Genomic DNA, 22619 nt, shown 5'->3' with positions numbered 1-22619 from the left:
AAAAAAAAAAGAAAACTCACACCATGTATTTACCAGAAATAGACCAGCTATTTGTCTTTTTCACCTGGAAATCCCCACCTTGCCTTACCTTGTAGGGTTTCAGGACTAGGATACCCCATCAGGACTAGGATGTCCCAGACATTCTGAAGGGTCATCCTGGGAGCAGAAGATGCAGTTCCCAGGGTATAGACATATCTAGTCACTTAAAAATGTCCCAGACAACCTCTGAGGGCTGGCTGGATAGATGGTCCAGGCTGTTACAAGCATTTTCTGTGCAAACCTGAGTTTGCTCCCCAGGTGACCTTCACAGGTATGCCTTGGCACACGCCTCCTTCCTCACACAGTTTCTCTTACACATAATACTTAAGGAAATATGACGTCTGAGAAATGGGATCATAAGGTTTGTGGGAGTTATTTGAAAGGTGATGGGTTTTGATGGCAATTAAGAACCTCCAGATAGTATGTGATGCCAAACATACTAGAAAATAATGAGCTGAGGGAAAGAGAGCAAACACCAAGGCTCTGGGGCTGCAGGTGGGAATGGCTACCCAACTCTGCCGTATTTTGGTTCTCTTGGCTGGGCACCTGAGACTCTATCTCTTTATGTATGAACCTTAAAATTGGATAGCTATATTTAAGAGCAAGATTGTTTTAAGAGATAGTTGTGGCTTTCAATTCTGGTGAAAATTAAGATTAAAATTACATGTTGCCACTTAGTGACACTTAGAGTCTCTGGAGTGATTGATTGGTAAAAATAACTTCTTCAGCCAGATTTCTTGCCCATTTCTTTCCCATAATTCTCCTTGTTGACGTTTCTTGTTTTCTTCCAGCATAAACAGAGACCACTTCGCCTAGCAGCGATGGTGATTGGTATACCAAGATCCCGTTCAGTTGTACCAGACATCAGTTCCTGTGCAGTCCCTGACTGAGCAAACCACCAGAGCGGACCGCAGGGTCCACGTCAGGGAGCATCGGGTGGGTGGGTAGGCGTGGCAAATGTGTAGTCAGTTAAACTTGAGGGTTCAGATGTTTATTTGTGACACAATATGGGTTGACAACACTTAGTGAGTTGTTCAAGGCCAGACCACATTGGTACCACTGTGCAGTTCGAGCCTAACCCATGCCACGCCACGCATCACACACGCCCCATCGGATCTCGCAGGGCAAGCCTACGGGTCCATGCCAGCTAACAATCGCTTCCCGGTGCCATGCTTTCCTTCACTTGCCAAAGCTTTTTTGTTTCGGCTTTTGCTTTTTTGAATACACATAGTTTATTTATTCGTTTTTGTGCTACCTTGAAATTCACACAAACACAGCTCTCCTGGATGTGTGATGAAAATGCATGTATCGTTAGAGTGAATTCACTAGCTTTGGGGTGTCTGCCGACTTTAGGATGAGGGCTATATAGAAATCCGCTCGTAATAAAAACTGTTGACAGCCGTGACAAAAATAAGGATATAATATCAAAATAAATCAAAGGATATACAGTATGGTCATTATTCTGATACAGAATTTTTTTTTACATAGAAATATTGATACCAGTACAAATGGCAGGATATCAGGAAATCCATTTACAGTAGACCTTTGGGTTACAAATAAAAGTTTAAATTATAACTTAACACCGATTTTTTAAAATGATGACTCCTGTCATGCCAGATGAAAATGAATGGTTCCTCGAGTGGCGTTCTTTAAAATGTCTCCAACAAGAAGACTTAAAAAAAAAAAAAAAAAGAAAAGAAAGCTTCAGATAAAAAAGAAAAAGACATGTAATATTCCAAAACCAAGGAGAAAATGTCTTTTACTTAAACAAATCTAGATAAACGGGCCAGGTTCCTTCAGGGTCCCGTTAATTTTGTCCTCCCACCAGTTAAACAGCAGAACTGAAAGCCAGTGGGCCAGATGGGTGCAGGAAAGTTCCTGGAGCGCTCCCAACGTCTGCCCCAAATGAGCTGCCTGGGGGATCTGGTTCAAACCTGTACAGTGCTAGCTCTCTGAGCCTCCTCAGTGGGTCCACCAACAAGGCGGGGAAGTGTAGAAACCCACAATGCTACAGTAAGGTGAGGATCATCAGAGTCTTTGAAGAGTAAGGGTGTGTCTGTCTGCGCATGGGCGGGGCGGGGCGAGTGGGGCAAAGGGCAAAAGGAAGTTTCTGCAACAGATTGTTCCCTCTTCTCCTATTTGTGAAAACAGTTGTTATTGGCATTCAAAAAATGTCAAGGCAAAACATAAACAGGGAAATGAGAAGCCATGCCAGAAAGTCCTCTGTAAATCTCTCCAAAAATCAAAACTTTCCTTCAAAGAAAGGAAAAAAAAAAGCCACTTCAAAAATCAAAGATAGAAACGTTACTAGGAAAGTCAAGGAAGGGAAAACATTTCTTTCTGGCGTATTCTTTGTTTGACACAATTACAAGTGAGACTCGACGGACATTGTGCAGCGGAGGGTCGCATTTCAAGTTCCTACTTCAGAGTGATTACTTCCGGGCCAAGCAAAGAAACCGGTTGAAAGAAGTCCTTAAACACGCCAAGCCTGGCAGGCAGGGACAGGTGTGGTGCATCCTCCGCCCCCAAAATGGAACCTAAGAGAGAAAAGGGGACCAAGTCAGAAAAAAATTGACCTTTCAACTTACCTGTTGGTTTAGTGTGTAATGTGTATGTCTATGTATGGCATGTGCACTTGAGTGTGCAGGATGATCCCTACACACATGAAGGCAGAAGCCAGAGCAGGCTGTCCATCTTCCTCTATCTCTGGACATATTTTCTCAGAACAGGGTCTGTTACTGAACCATACAATTGCTGTTTCAACTAGGCTGGCAGGCCAGTGATCTCCCGGGGTACACCTGTCTCTGCTCCCCAGTGTTGGGGTCACAGGCATGAGCACCCATGCTTGGCTTTTTATGTGCATATTGGAGATTTGAACTAGGGCCTTTTGTGTTTGCAGAACAAGCTCTTACCCACAGAGCCATCTGTCCAGCACGCATACAAAATAAAAGTTAAAACAAATGAAGCCATTTTGCAGATGATTGGATCCTAAATATGTATTATCAAATGCTCACTAGACAATACACAAGACCGTGTGTGTGTGTGTGTGTGTGTGAGTGTATCCATTCTGCCCCCCATCCCTGCCATCAGTCTGTGAAGATTTCAAATACAGACTCACACCTGTTTTACAGATGAGAGATGGGGGAGCAGAGAGGAGAACACAGCCCAAGTTCACACATCTGGAGGTGAAGGTTTGGCTACAGATGGAAAGGAAATAGTCTTTATGCCTTCTGCATTTTCTCATATTGGTGTTTTGTGTGCATGTGCATGCATGTGTGTGTGGATGTGTGTGTGTGTAGTGCACACACACACAATGTGATGTACAGAGGTGCATTTATGCAGACTCCATGTGGAAGGCTAAGCTGGATGCTGAATGCTCTCTTTCCTCCATCACTTTCCCACTCTTTGAGACCGTGTCTCTTATGAAGCTGAAGCTGGAATGGCTGATTCCCCTAGGCTGGCTGCCCACTGAGCCACAGAGTCCACGTGCTGCCTCCCCAGCGCTGGGATTACAGATGTTCACCACTGCATGTGGCCTTGGTACTGAGAGGTTCTGGAGAACAGAATCCAGAGCTTTATGCTTGTGTCGCAAGTGGCATGTTACTGAATGAGCCATCTCCCCAACCCCTCGCCTTTATTTTTATAGTGATTGCTATCCAAGCCCAATAAGGGAAGGCATGCCTAGACAGGACCACACACATGCATTCCATGCAAGTATGAATCCACAGCCAGTCAGTCAGGAACACGCAAGTCCGAGCATTCACACGCAGCCACCAAAGCTAGATCACTGAGGATGCTCAGAGCGAATTCACGGGAAAGACAAGTTCAGTCTGAAGAACGAGACGGGACCAGAAGCTGACCCAAGGAGAGCAGGCCTGCCTAATGCCCAAAGCCACTTCTCAGTCCCTGTACACACCATTGGTGGAGCTGGACTGAGACATGTTCACTGATATAGCTAACACTAGAAAATACGGATGCTTTCCAATGGCCTAAAACAGAGACAGGAAACCCGCCCCCACCCTGTAGGCACAGGACCTCGAGCTCAGCTAACACCCTGGCCAGGTTGGATGGTTCAGTCCCATAATCACAGCACTCAGAATACCAAAAAGGGAGAATCATGAATTTGAGAGTAGCCTGGACAAGACAAGAGAGAGAGAGAGAGAGATAGCTCCTTGTCAAAAAATTCAAACTTCCCGTTTCCAACTTCAAATCTTATATTAGCTGTCATTCTATGTATTTCTAGTCTGTCCTAGCAAAAGAAGATACCCCACAACAATTACCTAGATGCTTTCAAAATAGAATTCTTTTACACATTACAAAAAAAAAAAAAAAAAGCAAAAGTCTGTCTTCAGACAGTGGCAAACCATTCTGACCTTACTCTTGGTTTGCTCTAAGAGACCTAATTGTGATGCACACGATAAAAGCCGGGCGCCCTCGGCGCATGCCTTGGCAGGTCCATGCTCTCTCTTTCTTACCTCCTTCTTCCTCTTTCTTCTCTTCGCCCTTCTTCTTTCCTGCCTTCCATTTGCAACATGACTCTGAATGGGTCAGGGAGATGAGTGACATCAATAAAACACAAAGGAAGTCAGAGAAGTAATAGAGGGCAGGGCTGGTGGTGTGGTCAGCGGGCAGAGCAGGGCTCAGCCAGGCTCCTCTGGGGCTTTTCTGATGCATGGCTATTTCCGAAGGACTAAACATGGCATCTACACACAGCCGTGCTGTCTGTAAGGCTAGTAGGGCTAGGGCAGATGGCATGCTCAGAATGGTTCTGCCACTGAGGGAGTCAAGGCTGCTGGGCTTGATGCAGGGTGGGGGAGGCCTACCACCCACAACACATCAGACAGGTGAGCACAGCTGGGCCAGCTTAGACAACGACAACTTGGGCAGTGTGAGATGGGGCCATCTGCTTTGGCTCTGAGATTTTTGCCAGACTCCTCTGAGGCAAGCCTTAAAGTCCAAAATAGAGCAGTGGTTCCCAATTACCAGGGGTGATTCCATTCATAGGGCAATACCCAGCCAATTGTGTTTATCACAGCTGGGATGGGGGAGATGCTTATTTTAGTGAAAAGATGCTAGAAATGTGCTAAAGCCCTAGTTGTCCAGGAGAGCCCTCTCAGTAAACAGTGAGCTGGCTCGAAATGGTCATGGAAATTAATAACCAAGAGCTGGCAGCTATAGTTATGGAACTGTGCCTGTCCCAGGCAAGTGTAAAATAGTCAAATACAGCCTATCCAAGAGTTCTGCCCAGGACACAGGAAGCAGGGTTAAAGCTGACGTGCTGCCCCTGTTCTAGGTACTAATGTCCAGCCCCTCTTCTAGGCACTGAAGGATACAAGGAAGCAGAAAGGAAAGGCCCTTTGCAGGAACACCAAGGCACACCTGACTCTAGGGGCCTCTGGGCCCCTCCTCCAGGTGCTTGCCAACCAAGACCCAATCAGCACTTCTTCCAAGCATCCTTTCCAAGCAGCCTGAAGTCAGCACAGTTCTTTCTTCCTCCCCACCTGGAAGTCCCTAGCTGCAAACACCTGTCCTGCAAACTCTTGACTGCTTCTCCATTCACTTCTAGGTTCAGAAGTGGCACAAAATGAAGCACACGGGTGTCAACGGAGTGATGAAATGTTTACATGGGTGCACATTCTACCCACTAGTCTAAACCTAGTGGCTTGCTTTAGAACCAGTGGGACACCAGTCTCTTATAGCCTACAACTCCAAACAGCAAATTCTAAGCTCATCAAGACCAGAACCTGGCTCGTTCTTACTTGAGAACTTCTAAAGGGAAGATGGCACTTCTAAAAGAAAAGACTGAAGCACAGACCTGTAAAATCCTAGCTACCTGGGGGGAACTGAGGCAGGAAGATAGTGAGTTTAAGGCCAGCTTGGACCACTTAGTGAGACCCTGTCTCAAAATACAAAGAAAACATGTTGCTGAGGAGATAGCTTGGTGGCAGAGTGCTTGCCTAGGCACTGAGGTCCTAGTTTCAATCTCCAATGAAACATGCACACGCACACACACAGGCAGGGGAGGGAAGAAGCAAGCGTGGGAGATGACTCTGTAGTAATGGAAGTGCTTTCTATGCTGACTGCACAATTGCCTGTTGCTGAATTGTCCTCTAGTTTTGCAAGGTGCCACCAACTGGAGAAACTGGGTATAGAGTGAAGGTTGAGGACCCTAGGTCAAGCTGCAAGCTGTTTCTGTCCGTGAGGCACAGTTGACCTGAACCTGCAGCCACAGCTCTGATACTGCACCAGTGATTCTTGATGTCCTCATTAGGAAGAATGAGGAGACCACACTGGATCCATCTTTTACTAAACTGTTAAGCCACGTTATCTTTTAGTCTTACTAAAAATGCTCAGCATTGACAAATACCATCAAAGCCTTTTGAAAAGAACACATGCTTACATCGTATTGGCAGTATTTAGTCATGCGCTGGCTTCAGAAGGAGAACAACTAAGCTCTACATCTTCAAAACCTTTCCTAGTAGGTTACAAATTCTACATAGTGAGTGACTGTTGAAAAATGAAAGAGAAATAGAAAGAGACAGAGAGGAAGAGAGAGTGAAAATGGAAAGAAAAAAGAAAAGGAAGAAAATTATGTTAAAATGTTTATATAAAAGTGGGTGGGGCAGGGAAATGACTGCCAGTTAAGTGTCCGATGTGTAAGCTCAGACCTGACTCTCATCCCAGCATCCACAGGAAAGCCAGGCACACTGCACATCTGTAATCCCAGTGAGCTGGAAACAGCTGGATGACTGGCAAACACCTGTCAGGAGCTCCGGGGTCAGTGGGTCAGGGGTCAGGAGTCCGGGGTCAGGAGCTCTGGGGTCAGACCATGTCTCAAAAAATAAGGTAGAAAGTTAATGACAGCGACATTGATCCCTGGTCTCAACACGTGTGCATGCAAGTGTGCTCGCACTCACGCACACACCTAAATAAACATATATTAAAGACACACACAAAAAGTGGATTGGAGCTGGGTGTATAACTCAGTGGGAGAACTCCAGCGTGGGCAAAGCTCTATGTTTAGTCCCTGGACAAACAAACCAGAAGGTTGAACAAATTTAAAGATGAGATCAGAGAAGACCTCTTTAAAGTGAGAAAGAATAATAAAACAAAAAATGTCGAGTGTTAAATATATTCATCAATTGGAACAGAAAGCCTGGCATCAAAATCCTTCTTTTTCAGTATTCTTGTTTTTTTTTTAAATTATGAAAATCATAATCTAATAAAATCACAATGTAACTACTTATAGAATTAAGATAGCGTGTATTGTAGCAGTGTTTCCTAAAGACGTGACTGTATAAATCACAAAGTGTTAAAGAAATGAATACGGGTTAAAACTATTGTTTGACATAAAGTGCATTTTCTCCAGGTTTTGGGCTTTTGCTTCCTTGATGATTTTGCCTTTGCCGGTGCTCAGGATTGAACTCAGGTCCTTGGCTCCATGAGGTCCATGCTTCTAACCATAAGCCACTGCCCTAGGAACGCTCTCCCTAAGCCAGGTTGGACTTGAACTCCGGATCCACCTGTCCCAGGGTCCCAAGTGATGAGATTACAGCCATGTGCAGTCAGGTCCCTCTGTTTTTACCACTTCCAATGACCAGATAGGAAGTTAAAACTTCTGTACTTTTAAAACGGTAGTCCACAGGTCAATGGATGCTCCTGAGACAGAGCAGGAGGCTGGCCTCAGAACTACCTGCCCCTACTCACGCTCTCACTTCATCTCAAACACTCTTCTGTTCATTCAAAAGACAGATTTGGGGGCAAAACTGAAGAAGGAGAATTTCCCATAAAGGTTCTATAGTTTTACAATTTACTAAGAAACCATTTTTGATCTTGAGTAGAAATAAAAAGCTGTACTATACACCAGGAGATATTTATAAAAACATCCTTCCTTACCTATCTTGAATGTAGCTGAGGACACTCTAGAAGAACTATATTTTTCTAGAATACATTAACTTAATCTTCACTACGATTATCAACTTCAGTTCTTGGCCCTGAAAACAGCTCATCAAATGACCTTTCAATGTTTCCAAAACAGGGGAAAAGAATGTAGCATGTCATAAAACTGAGTTCTAGAAACATATTTCATGTAGAAAACTCAATGGAGGAAGGTGACCATGACACAAAATCTTGTCTTTGAGCGCTTTGTCAGTTTATCAGTTGATTTTTACTATAAACCCATTATTTAAAGATGTATTTGGCCACCCATGAAAACAAACTGCAGGAATATAAGCAGAGATGTGGGAAAGATGGACTCACTTGCTTTCGGGATTGAAATGAACTTGAATCATGGAAACAAAATTAAGTTGCTTTTTAAGTATCAAAAATAGCAAGGGAGTCCCTGCCCTGGCCCCGGCCCTGCCCCGCCCCACCCCATCCCATCCTGCCCACATGAGCACTCAGCTACCCTCTTTCTAACTTAAGCTTTGCCTCGTTGGGGTCTTGTGAGGAAGAAACTTGGTGGAAGATTAGCCTTGAAGATTGTTATATGAACGAGACAATCTGTGCTGTGGATCAATCAAAGCCCAGAACTGACACCTCCCAAGACACACTTTCAAGAGAAGGACACATAATGTCATAAATGATACCCATCCCAACAGATGAACCATTCTCAACAGAAATAAAAGAATAATGAAAAAAACACACTTCAGTGAAATGAACTAAGAAAGGCAGCACAGGGTCAGAAGGAGAACCGAGAACTGACAGGAGTCACAGAGGAACCCGGAGCCTCTGAAGGTCAGGTAGAAACACTAGTTGGTGGCTTCAGTAACAGATTAGATCAAGTCGAAGAAAAAAATGACAGGGCTTAAAGACAGATCGCTTGAATTGTTAGTGTCAGACAGATTAAGAACTCTTAAAAAAATGAAATATTCAAACCAGGCGTGTTGGCACACTCCTTTAATCCCAGCACTCAGGAGCCAGAGGCAGGCGGATTTCTGAGTTTGAGGCCAGCCTGGTCTACAGAGTGAGCTCCAGGACTGCCAGAGCTATAAAGAGAAACCCTGTCTCGAAAAAAAAAAAAAAGAAAGAAAAAGAAAAATATTCAGATTATGAGGGAGAACAACAGGTTGGTGGAGGTGGGGAGCATAGAAAACCTCATCAGTAAAATAACAGAAGAAAACTCACCAAGTCTTAGGAAAGACATGGACATCCAGGTACAAGAAACATTTAGAACCTTAAACACACATAACCACAGAAGTAGGTCATCATGACATAGCATAGCTAAGCTGTTAAAAGTATAGGACAAAAAGAATATTACAATCTGCTAGAAAGAAATGTCAAGTAACATTTGAAGGCAAATATATTAGATTTATGGCAGATTTCTCAGAAGGAACTCTAAATGCCAGGAGGGCACAGAATGATGGATTTTGGGCCCTGAAGGAAAGTAACAGCTAAGATTGCTGTACCCAGCAAGGCTGCCCATCACAGTCAATGGACAAGTGGGTACACCTCTGTGATAAGGTTAAATCAAGGGGTCTCACAGCCACAAAGCCATGTTTACAAAAGATGCTTAAGGGAATCCTATACGCAGAAGAGAAAGAATTTAGTAAATAACATCATTAAGAACATGAATAAATCCCACTAGAAAAAGAAGCTCACCAATGAAAAAGAAATACTACCAATATAGTAAACTATCAAATTTATAAAATAAACAAGGATAAGAAAAATAGATTTTAAAAAAACAATGTAGTGGTGTAGATTTATATGCCAAGTGTTGGAACAGCACCTAATTTTATAACAACAAAATATTACTAGACATATAGATATTTTGGCCCCAGTGTAACAGTGGATGGGTGACTTTTATCAGCGAGAATAACTTTGCATAACTGGAGAAAAGATCCCCAAATTTATGGGGGGGGCACATAGAATATGTCAAATAAGCCAAGGAACTCTAAACAAAACCATACTGGAGAAAAAAAATTAGACACAAGGAAGGAAAACATGTCAGGATGTCAGCACAGGCAGGTTCCCTAGATATGGTTTCAAAAGGCAGAGAAAACAAGATACCTAGAATTACATGCCAAGGCAGCAAGGCAGATGGTCTTCACTCTGCTGACCTACAGGACGAAGCAGCCCGTGATGGTTTGGATAATAATGGGCCCCATAGGCTCCTACATTTGAACACTTAGTCCTGAGTTGCTGGAACTGTTTGGGGAGGATTAGGAGGTGTGGCCCTGTTGGAAAAGGTGTGTCACTAGGAATGGATCTGAGGTTCCCTGGGTGCCCTCTGGCCCCTGCTTGTGGTCCAGGCTGAAAACTCTCAGCTGGTCCTTTTGGCATGCACATGGAAGGACCTGGGAAATGGATCAGACTATAAACCACTTGCCAAGCACACACAAAGACCTGTGTTCAGATCCTTAGCAATTATGTAAAAAAAAAAAGCCAGGCACCAAGTGAGGAAGATGACCTACATCAATGTCTGGCATCCATAGGCACCAAGCAAGGAAGATGACCCACATCAATGTCTGGCATCCATAGGCACCAAGCAAGGAAGATGGCCCACATCAATGTCTGGCATCCATAGGCACCAAGCAAGGAAGATGACCCACATCAATGTCTGGCATCCATAGGCACCAAGCAAGGAAGATGACCCACATCAATGTCTGGCATCCATAGGCACCAAGCAAGGAAGATGACCCACATCAATGTCTGGCATCCATAGGCACCAAGCAAGAAAGATGACCCACATCAATGTCTGGCATCCATAGGCAGACTCAGAAGCACGCGCACACAAGTACGTACACGCGTATGCACACATGGCACAAATTAAAGTCTGGACTATTAGCACTCATCCTGGTGGGCTTCAGTTAAGGAAAAAATGCTCAAATGACACAGTTGATCTCACTGGGGTAGAGGAGTGAAGCAATCAGGGCTGCATAGAAAGTGTGGGGGTGGGGGTGGGGTCAGAAAGACATAAGGGTTGCTCTCACATGCTCTCTGTGTGACCTCAACTGGGATTAATGTTATATATAGAGTACATGGCAAATATAAAAGTACAGCACAGGTGTGAGGTATTGCATAAGAGTGACACACATAACATTTTATATAGACCATATGGCTCATACTCACACCTGACACACGATAGTCACTGCTATTAACAAGAAAAGTCCACTGTTAAAATGTATACTCTATAAACTCTATACACAACCCATACAATTCTCAGAGCAGAGAGATGATGGGACGCTCCTTAGGGACAATGGCTTCAGTGCACAGAAGAGGACTCGCTAGGAGTAAGGAAGAAACTGGATTTGTGAGCCAAAGCAGCTGGGCCAGCCTCACCGGCTTCTGGGAAGCCCAGCGTTTAGACAGGAGACTATTGGGAAAACCAGTTGTATCTTAGAATGTCCAGGAATAAAAGGTGGTGCCGTGCTAAAAAAAAAAAAAAAAAAAAAAAAGACGAGTGAAGTCTTGTACGGTCAAACCACAGGAAGAGAGGCCCAAACGTAACAGGAAGCATTTCTCAAGGCCCCCCAGCCACAGGGAAACCGGCCATGAATACCGCTTTCAGGCGGGTCTCCCCAGCAACTAAGTGGGGTCCCCACACTGAAGCGCACCTCGCTGACCTCACTTCCAATGTTCATCTCCTTAGGGGTGTGAAAATACGGAGTGTTATCTGGCACAGTTCAGATCCCAGGGATGGCTGGAATGGCTATCATAGCTTCAAACCCAAAGGGGGAAGAGAAAAGAAGGCAGAAGGAAGAATTCTATTTGATTTTAAAATATGCTACCTGTACCTGTGAGAGATAAAAAGAAAGAAAGAAAGAGAGAGAGAGAGAGAGAGAAAGAAAGAAAGAAAGAAAGAAAGAAAGAAAGAAAGAAAGAAAGAAAGAAAGAAAGGAAGAAAGAAAGGAAGAAAGAAGAGAAAGAAACACAGTGTCTTCCTTCAAGAAGCCACCTGCTCTGGACCTTTGTTTCACTGCCCTTGGACCAAAATGTATTGACTACAACAATGACAAAGAGAGACAGCCACTTGCCAACCTAGAGAACCTGCCTGCTTGACCACACTGTGTTTAAATGTTTTCTGTGTGATAGAGAGGGACACATCTTTCAATCTCCCCTATTTATATCCGGTTGAGAATCTGCAATTTCTAGGAACACAACCTCTAAGCCCCCCACGTGACCCGATCCGGAAGGCCCACGCATGGCCTTGCCTCTCAGGGCACATAGTCTTCCCAAAATTTTCTAGGTCATCGTGACATTGAGTTGGTTTGCAATCACACCAGACACTTCAATGTCTCAAATCTCCAGAAGTTATAAGAATCGTATCTCACAGGTGCAGAAACAAAATACAAAACTTTAACTGGCCACTGTGGTGCAAGCTCATCACTGGGTGCAGGGCAGAGAAAATAGAATCAGGAGTTCAAGGCCAGCCTGGACAACGTGAGAATCTGTCTCAAAAACAAACAAACAAACAAACAAACACCAACAGAACAGAAAGTTTAAGATACAAGAGTAAGTGTATTTGTTATTGGCGATTGTCTGAAAAACAAAACAAAACAAAACAAAACAAAATCCACAAAGATGACTGATTCCTGCTCCATCAGCTGGTTGAGCATAGAGTCTTTTAAAAGAACTCTTTGATTTTACAGAGCATGTTCCAGTAAAATATCTACTTTGTCCACAGGTTAGAAATCATGTTGGTTATCTTTAATGTCAGGAGAGCAATGGTCTAGAAATGATCACTGGAGTGGAAGGGGAGAGAAGAAAGAAATAGGTGCATCCTCACTGTACCGTCCTCTGGTTTCTGTCTCAAGTGAGCTAGCCAAGTCTTTTGTCATACAGGCCTTGCTCAGTGGGAAGGTACCCCCCATGTCCCCGTGCAGACACTAACTTTCCGAGTCAGGGGGTGGCAGCTGTCGCCCACTTGGCCCATAGGTGTGCAGATCCTTATGCTCTTAACCCAGATACTGACGGCGCAGCACATGCCTCCTCCGCACTGAGAGTCCTTGTCGCAAGCCTGAAAGGAAAAGAACCAATAGATAAATATAGACAGTGGCAAAGGCTCAGGCTAGGGAACTCTAAAATTAGTAGGGAAAATCCCCTTTAAATATCCAAATGCTCAGCCCGTAAAGTATTTGCCACACGTGCACGGGGACACACGTTCAATCCTCAGAATCTATAAGAAAAGCCAGAGACTTGGTGGCTTGCACCTGCAATCCTGGCTCTGGGAAGATGGAGGCAGGCGGATCCTTGGGCCTTGGGTGGCCAACCATCAGTCTAGCCGAATCGGGGCATTCTAAGCCACGTGAGAAACTATGTCTCAAAAACAAGGTGGATAGCACTTGAGAGCATCTGAGTTTAACTCTTGTCTTCCACACACGTGCCCATGTATGCATGTGTAAAACACTCTCCCCCAACATGCGCATGTACATACACAGGAAAAATCCAAAGCAGCAATTTTAATAAACATAGAACCGGAAGCTCCATTTGCGTGTTTACATCTACTGTCGACATTGATCAGAATGTTCCCGTAGACTAAAGAGCTCCTATAAGATGAGACACAGGATTTAGGAGGAAGGACAGGAGGGTAGGGGGCTGGGAGGGGGGACCAACAACACTTCTGCTCTCTTCTTCTGGTGCTTTATGGCTGCACTTGAAGAATGAGTTTATGCTAGCCTTGCACTATACAGTCATGTAGAACTACACAGATCAAATCACATAATTTTATCATTATTAACTGCTAAATATATGGGGCCTAGTTTAGAGAGAAACAGATTGAAATGGTCTGTAAGTATGAAACAACCCAGTGCAGACCTGTAAGGGCACCACTGTATTTACGCTGGATGCTTCTTGCATGGGTACCCTGATTTTCACCATTTCCTCTTTCAAAATAACTCTCTGAGCATGAGAGCGGACAGACCAAGACTTTTGTCCCATCCCACTAGCCTTTTGTACCAGTGACATGCAGAAAGGAACTGACTGGTTTAGGATGGACAGAAAGTATGTGTTAGAAACTCAGTTGAACAAGCCCTGAGGTCCAACAGGGGAGGACAGGCACAGCGCACAGCACAGATGCAGCCGTCATTCCTCAAAGGACACACACGACCCATACAAACTACAGATATGTGCAGCCATTTAGAGAGCCAAAGACTCCACTGTGGAGGACTTCCGTGTAGCAGTAAATAGAATAAGCCTGCGCTGGTGTCCCTGAAAGCTTGTCTTAAGAACCAGTGCTCCTTCTTAGAGCCAACAACAACAACAACGATAAAAACAACAGAATGGGATGTTTTTGTTTAAACCATGTGCAGAAGTCCATTTGTTGTTCAAAATAAGTAGTGGTTAAAAACCACAACTTTAGCCGGGTGGTGGTGGCGCACACCTTTAATCCCAGCACTTGGGAGACAGAGGCAGGCGGATCTCTGAGTTCGAGGCCAGCCTGGTCTACAAAGTGAGTTCCAGGACAGCCAGGGCTACACAGAGAAACCCTATCTTGAAAAACAAAAACAAAACAAAAACAAACAAACAAAAACCCCACAACTTTAACTTTGAATGGCTTTTTAAAAAAGAAAAAAGAAAAAGGATGGTGTTTAAACATTTCCACCTTTTGTTTCTGAATACCAGAAATCATGCAAACATGACCATCAGAGTCCTATGTTAGGTCTACTCAACAACCTTTTGCAATATGGTTTTAATACATCTATACAGAGATATCAGGTTCAAAGATGTGTGTTAGAGACTTGTGTTTGTAACATATATACAACCTTCTGAACATATACTGTACCTTCTGAAGCCCCGTGAGCTCTTTTTCTTAGACCATTTTTTTAAAAAGCCAGCTAAAATCCTTTAAAATTCAATCACTCACTTAGATGTTTATCACCCTGTATACAATATATCTAGATAAATCACTGACTTTTTCATTTGAGTCCAGATGGTTTCTGTCAGGGGGACCTAACTATGTTTTACTGCCACATTGCTTTAGAAAAAAAAAAAAAAGTTTTCCAATACCCTTTTCATAACATTGAATTAACAACAACAACAACCAAAAAAACCCCAAAAAACAAAACAAAACCAGGAGTGCACAAGACTGTATCACAACCACCCAACCCCAGCAGCATGTAAACATGAAATGAGATAAAATTTCATTTCATAACACAAAGCTTCATTTGTTGGAAATTCACAAAGAATTGCATAAGTTTATATCATTTTAATTAGACAGCTGCTTCCGAGTACCCTTCATTCTTCTTAACCCATTGCAGAGCCAAGCAAACAGTGTCCTCCTGTGAGTGGAACAAAACGACATTTGCACTGCCCAGGAACCTTGGGGCTTAGAGGATTAGGAAACACTTAGAATGGACCAGCAGGGGAAGGGAGGAAAAAAACCCAACCCAATCATGTTTCCATTCCCATGTGTTACAAAGACACTGTAGAAACGTTTGTTCATGCACACCAACTGGCAACCAGTGAAGTTATATATATCGTTTTAAGAATCGCTATTCTAATAAATACCACAAGGCATAAAAATCGAGTATCTATGGGGTATAGCCCAATGCTGTCATAGGCCAGAGCTTTCAGAATGTAATCTGCACACTAAGAAACATGGAGACCATCAATCTTTATTTATTCAACATAATGACCCTTCTTGTAAGTGACTTGTTACTTTATTACCTGTATGTTGTTCCAATCACATCTCTATTAAAATCCAATCATGTGTACTTAGATGTTAAAAGTGATTAAAATAAGTAAATCTAGTAAAAAAAAAAAAAGATGCTAGCGACTTTATTTATTTCTTTAACGAGTAAAACAACAGCCAACAGCCAAGGTTCTGCTGGGCTATTAAAACAGACTTCCGAAATTTTGTACTGTGAACTCATTCTTCAGATAGACCAAAAAACAACAACAAAAACTTGTCAGGAGTCTTGAAAGAATGGGCTATTTCTAAGCATGAAGAAGACATTCTCTGTGAGTTTAAATAATGTCTAGCGACAGCCTGCTCCATCACTAAGCCCTAGGAGTGAGGTATCAGGAGTCATACTTGACAATTTATGTAAGGAGAACTTCAAGGTGAAAGGGAGGGAGGAGGGTGGTAAAGAATAATATAAAAGAGCAGCTGCCCCAGAACCCAGTAAGAAGAGCCCACAATTGCTTTCCAAAACCCCACGCGTGGCCTGTACCCAAGTTATCTCACAGGGTAAGAAGCCACTCCAGAGCCATGGAGTTTGAGGTGTACGTCTTGCTTTTTTCCAATTTAAGTAAGAGCGGCCGGATTTGGGGGTGTAGGTTTTCCAGCTCCTGGAAAATAACTTTCTCGCTGGGGAAGAAACTTCTTTGAGCTGCTGAATAGAAGAGCAGACCAAATCGGAGGAGTGCGGGAGGGAGGGAAGGGGAAGACAGCAGCAGCTGAGGCTGTTTAATTCCATCTTGAGCCTGGCTGTCCCCTGCTTTGGGAGCAGAACATGTTCCCAAGTGGCCAAAGAACTATCCCAGAGAATGCCACACAGGGCACGCCCTTCCTGGGCCCTACACACCCTGAGCCCGGTGTCTCTCGGGCGATCCGGGCGCGACAGGTGCGCGGGCAGCTTACCCCGGTGATGACCGCGGCATCCCCGGCGGGCGGTGTGAGCAGCAGCGGTAGCAGCAGAAGTAGCAGTAGCGGGGCACAGCGCGGGTCCCCCATGGCGTCCCGGGGACGCGGTGGCGGTTAGGGGACGCGTTCCGGGGCGTTGGGACCCGGGACGTTGGGGACGCGTGGCCGGGCTGCTCTGCCGAGCTGCGAGCCTGGCGGCGGTTATAAAGGCGAGCCCCGCGGTGACTCACGCCAGGCAGCACGCGGGGGGCACGGCGCGGGCACACACCCCGCGCTCCACGCGCACACGCGCACGTGCCCCGCGCCCCACGCGCACAGGCGCCACGCGGGCAGAGCCCCCGCGGGGCGCCGCAGTCCTAGCCAGCCTTCCTGACGCTTTTGTGGTCTCAGAAACCCTCCTCCTTCGCCGTCCTGCTTTCCAGAGCCTCACGTGCTCAGCCCCCACACTTGCAGAGGCACATCATTTGCCATACAGATGTGCAGGGGGTACCCACGACGTGCCAGACGCGGCGGACACAACGGCACTGTATTTGTACACATTTGTTCAGCGTATCTACAGTGAGCGCTCCGTGCGTGCCAGGTACTGCCACCGGCTCTGCCCTGAGGTGGCACAACATAGAAAGAACAGACAAACAAGCAAAGGGCAAGCGAACGTAGCAGGCTGGAAGAACAAAGCGCCAGCACACCCCCAGTCCCACATCTCTTATGAAGTTGTAGGGACTCGGCTGCCCCTCCAGCTGTGGGAGTCTCCTTTCCTTTTTGGAAATGACTTCTCCCGGTGCCCACATCTGTTCCTGACCCTTTCTGCCCTGATTTCCCTCACGTGCATTTCCTCCCCTCTGCAGCTTCCAGCCTGCTTCAGGCAGAACAGGATGTTGCCAAAGGGGGAAAAAAAGGAGAACTCCCAGCTTGCTCTGCCAGCCTGAGGCCCTGGGAAGGTGGCTCTCTCCCAGCTCGGTTCTCCAGCCTAGAAAACTCCAAGTCTTATACATAATTTTTTTTGGGGGGAGGTTCTGGGGTTCGGACCAATCACTTAGGTGTGTCTGCTGGACTCTAGGCATTCATCCCATGAGACAAGAGACAACCCTCTCTGTGTTCCTAATTTGGCTCCAATAATCTCATCTTGCTTGCTTCTACAAGAATGTTCAATTTGACTTTTTCTGAGGTTTGGGGGAGCCCACCTCACTCCTAGACAGCTAAGGGACTTAGACTTTCCCATGTCCTGTAGGACCACAGACTGCTGAAAGGCAGATGGGCCTTTCAGCCTCTTTAATCAATACAGTAAGGAGAGCTGGGCCACAGTTACTTTCAGACTGTGGGCTCCCCCATGCCAAAGCATTCAGACGAAATGTAGAGGGGAAAAAAAATGAACAAAGGGCCAGGGAATTATTTGAATGTTAAACAGCTGGGCGTTTCAAACCCTAGATCTTTGGCTGAGTTTTAAAGCCTTTTGTACCATGTTTTTGAGTTCAAGAAGCATCCTGAGACGGAAAACACAACCGGGATCAAACTCCTTTTTAACTTTGAGAAAACTGTTAAAAGTGGATTCACAGTAAACTAAGTGGAAACAGTAGCAAGTGACAGACTGGTGGAAAGTTTCCTTTCCAGTCTCCATGCCAACGAAGGCATGGGAGTGCAGCCCGGGGAAATGTAAAAACCAGTCAACATGAACTTTAACATTCCTGACACTCTTTTAATTCTTTTCTTAAATGGTCGGTTTCATATTTGTTACTATCAAATGCCAACTGGGTATTCCCTACTTCTCAAAGCGTAGAAAACAGGCCATCTCTACCCAGGGAAATGCCAACCTTCCATTGAGATTGACTGTTTCCAAAACAGTCTTCTAAGACTTTTGAATCAAGGTTAGAGATGTTTAAACATAAGACTGGTTTAAGGCTCTTCTGTTTTCCTGTGCTGAGGTTGCAACCAAGGGCATGGACATCCTGGGTCAATTCTACTGCTAGGCTACCCCCTAAGCCTCTTGGGAAGGCTTCAATGGCTTTAATACTTGATAGAAGAAATGAAAACTCGTCAACAGAACTTCTTTGGACCCCACAGATTAAGTTATCAGATCAAGCCTGATTTCAGTTCTTAGAAATGGAAAGATACTGTTTGAATTACACTCCTCTCCCCCGCCCCCCCTGAAAGACAACGATAAAACAATAATGTAATCCAAGTTCTGTTTTGTTACTGCAACCTGTTGGTGCGATCAGTCATGTGGTCAAATTAGCCAGGAACAACCTTTGGGTGAGGACCAAAACTTCGTGGGTTCAGGGTATATATATATATATAGAGAGAGAGAGAGACTGGCAGTCTTGCATGACTACTACCTCTCAGCTGGTTTGACAGTGTGATAAGAAGAGCCCTACATTGGAAAGTTAGAGTGACCTGGATTGGAGTCTTTTGTGGCAACTGAACCTTTGACCTCTTAAGGTCTCTGGCTCCCTGTGGGCATAAAATACCAACTTCCTGGTCCAGCCACCATGAAGCTCAAAGAGAACATCTTTGAAAGTGCTAAGCACCAAGTCTGTGATAGCCTGGAAGTCCTGCAAGGGGGTGCCCTCTAGTTAAATCTTATGACGTGCTTTTCCCTGATAGGTTCATTGAACACTGATATGGCTGTTTTTCTGTCCTGCCCACCTAATTAGATCGCATACACGTGCTGGCTAGAAGCCCATTTCTTCTGAAAACCCTTCTTGCGTGTGGCATTACCCAGTGCTCAGACAATGATTGATGAGCACCAGGAGTGGTTTTTGTGATCAGGGACAGAGAGAGGTTAGAAGCAAATGGCGCACAGTGCAGATGCACTTAATCTACATGGACCACGAATGCAGGCAGCAAAAGCTTAGAGGGAAAGAGAGACCTGGTGCAGGGGATTCACCTGCTGTTTCCTCCAAGAATATGGGACTGGAATGAGGGGCCCCTGGAGACATGTCTTACAGCTGTCACACATTCACGCTACAGCAGGCACTCTGGGAGCTCAGCTGAGGGGACCTTTATTTGAACTGATGATTTATGACGATTCCAGACTAGGGTTATACTAAGTATCACCTAGGAAGTTATGTTGAAACTCTAGCTCCTGGTTCCTGTGACTTTATTTGGAAGTAGGGTCCTTGCTGATATGATCAACCAAACTTGAAGTCATACTGGATGAGAGTATGCCCTAAACCCAACAACTGATATCTTTGTAATTTTCTTAAAAAGTGTGTTTTTGTGTGTGTGTGTGTCTGTGCATGCATGAGTATGCATTTCTGTATGTGTGGGCACCTCTACACACAGCATATGTGCAGGTCAGAAGACAACCTTGAGTACCAGACGTCTTCTACCTTTTGTTTGGGACAGGGTCTCTCACTAGACTGGAACTTTGCCATGTAGGTCAGCATCACTGTCCTGTGAGCCTCAGGAAATCTGCCTGCCTCGGCCTCCCATTTTACCATTGTTGGGATTACAGACTCAGGTAGCCACAGACTCAAGTCACCGCACCTGGCTTTTTTGAGTTCTGGAGACTGAACTCAGGACATCAATGTTTGCGAGGCAAGCACTTTGCTGACTAAGTTATTTTCCCATCTTTTTATAACAGATGCAAGATCTTTGGATATAGAGACTGATATGACACACCCCCTCCCCCACAGCTGGCTTTCAGAATCCAGAAGAGCTGGGGAAAGCATCCTTGATTTTGGACTTCTAACATCCAGAGCTACAAGAAAATAATCTCTGATGCGCAACGCCACCTGGTTCTGCTCACTTTTCCTAGAACCTCTGGGAGACTAAAAGGAAGGGTGGGGCTGGAGGGTTGCAATTCAGCTTTCTGCTGCCTCTGCCTGGAACTCAAGCCTGACTGTGCCACAGTGACTGAAACAGGTCACGTGACAGTTCACCTTGCTAAGGACAGCAGTGCAAATGTAGTTGCTGCTAAGACCAGAAATCTGGTGAGCAGTGCTACAGAAAAGGAGCCACTGTACTTTGGCCAACCTTAGTAATTCTTACTCCAAAGGATAATGTGTGTCTGTATTTTTTTGGTTGTTTGTTTAGTCCTCCAAGTGATACATGGTGAAAGAGTACAAATGTGCAAGCTGAGAGTGCTTTGTTTTAAGTAATAGACCATCATTCATCCACTCATTCAGCAGGTACTTACTAAGCACAAGCTATGTACCAAGAATTGAACAAAGCACTCGATTTTGGCTGACCAAATCACTAGGAATGTGGAGAAGAGCATGACGGAGGACTGAGAGTAGTCACCATCTCTTGACGGCAGAGCACAGCAGAATCCTTGTGGGCAGGCAAGAGAAAGAAGGGCAGGAACTATTGGGAGCGGGGAGGAAGGAGGAACCTCACTGTGGTAACCGGCTCACAGGAGGGATGCTGGTGCTTACATGGGATTGGACAAAGGCAGGCAGGGCGAGGGGGAGCAGCTGAGCTAAAGAGAGAAATGGCCAACCAGTGGCTTCTTGTTGGACTTTAAATTTTTTTCATTTCATAGAATGTAGGCACAATGACTAGGATTTAGTAGAAACTGGGAAAACTGTGACACATTGTCTGTGTTTTGTTGTCTATCTGTCTGTCTTAGTCAGGGTTTCTATTCCTGCACAAACATCATGACCAAGAAGCAAGTTGGGGAGGAAAGGGTTTATTCAGCTTACAATTCCATGCTGCTGTTCATCACCAAGGAAGTCAGGACTGGAACTCAAGCAGGTCAGGAAGCAGGAGCTGATGCAGAAGCCATGGAGGGATGTTCTTTACTGGTTTGTCTCCCCTGGCTTGCTCAGCCTGCTCTCTTATAGAACCAAGACTACCAGCCCAGAGATGGTCCCACCCCCAAGGGGCCTTTCCCCCTTGATCACTAACTGAGAAAATGTCTTACAGTTGTATCTCATGGAGGCATTTCCTCAACTGAAGCTCCCCTCTCTGTGATAACTCCAGCTGTGTCAAGTTGACACAAAACTAGCCAGTACTCTATCTATCTATCTATTATTTATTTTTTTATGTTCTATCTAGCCATGCCTGTTTCTGTATTGCCTGTGGCTGCTTTTTACTGAGTACTTGTGAGACCACATGATTGGAAAAGCCAAAAAATATCTTCTATCTGCTAGTGTAGAGAAAGCTTGCTGGTTCCTAGTTGTGTGTGTGTGTGTGCGCGCGCACGCGCGTGCGCTTGCGCGCGTGCGTCTTTGCATGTGGAGGCCAGGGGACAGCCCCAGATGACATTCTTCAAGAGCCTTCCACCTTCTTTTCTGAGACAGGGTCTTTCACTAGGCCTGGGACTCACCGGGTAAGCTAGGCTGGCTGGCCAGTGAGCCCCAGAGATCTGCCTGTCTCTGCCTGAGATGTTATGTATATTCTATACCATCACCGGTCCAGCTTAGTTTGCACGGGTTCTTGTGAACAAACACAGTGGATGATGTGTGTATACCACCCATCAGTCTGGCTTGCTTCACATTGGGTCCTAGTGAGCAAATTAGTTTGTTGTGCTTATGACTGGGCTATTTTCCAGCTCTGTTGTTTCTAGATTCATGTGTTTAAAAAAAAAAAAAAGAGCCTAGAGTCTCTGTACTGTCTCATACTGCAGTTTTACAAAATCGTACTGATCTTGCCACCACTGCCTTTGCTTGAACTTCCTGTGAGATGTACTGCGGAGACCCCAACTCACCAGTGTAATCCACATTCTTTTGGACTTTCGGATATTGCCTAAAGTTCTGGCTTATTGATTGATATTTTGCATATTAACCTTACTATAACTGATTCCAATGATCCAGCACACAGTAGATGCTTAATCAATAGTGATGAGGTTATCAAAGAAAGATCAAGAAACACATGCCTTGCTCTCCATCTTGAACGGAAAGTGTCAGGCATTTTCTCAACCACAGAAGAGGAAAACGTTCCAGATGCTTCCTCGCATGGCTCTGTTGTTAAGAGTGATTCTGGCTTCGAAGAAACCTTACTTTGCATGTGTCTTTTTCTTATGGTTTATTATGGTAACACAATAGGTGGGCCCAGTAATTTCATCACTGGGTTTTATTTGCCTTTGTGTAAATGACTTTTCATTTAGATTTGCTCC

The 22619-nt window shown here is 44.9% G+C and overlaps 1 protein-coding gene across 2 annotated transcripts; it reads right to left on the bottom strand.

The window, feature by feature from the left end:
- Positions 1-1135: 1135 nt before the first annotated feature.
- Prok2 (prokineticin 2) lies at positions 1136-16741 on the bottom strand. Of its 2 annotated transcripts, XM_021165116.2 has the most exons (4): positions 16562-16741; positions 12872-12997; positions 4515-4577; positions 1136-2576 (listed from the first exon to the last, which is right to left on the bottom strand). In XM_021165116.2, the coding sequence occupies exons 1-4, from the start codon at positions 16652-16654 to the stop codon at positions 2472-2474; spliced, it is 387 nt and encodes a 128-aa protein (XP_021020775.1). In that variant the 5' UTR covers positions 16655-16741; the 3' UTR covers positions 1136-2471. The 2 variants fall into 2 exon arrangements, with proteins under 2 accessions (XP_021020775.1, XP_021020774.1); XM_021165115.2 differs by lacking the exon at positions 4515-4577.
- Between the last annotated feature and the right edge of the window lie 5878 nt (positions 16742-22619).

The sequence above is a fragment of the Mus caroli genome, unplaced genomic scaffold (assembly GCF_978045245.1).
Source record: "Mus caroli unplaced genomic scaffold, Mus_caroli_1 scaffold_7, whole genome shotgun sequence".
NCBI classification, from domain to species: domain Eukaryota; kingdom Metazoa; phylum Chordata; class Mammalia; order Rodentia; family Muridae; genus Mus; species Mus caroli.
This window is presented reverse-complemented; position numbering and strand designations above follow the sequence as displayed.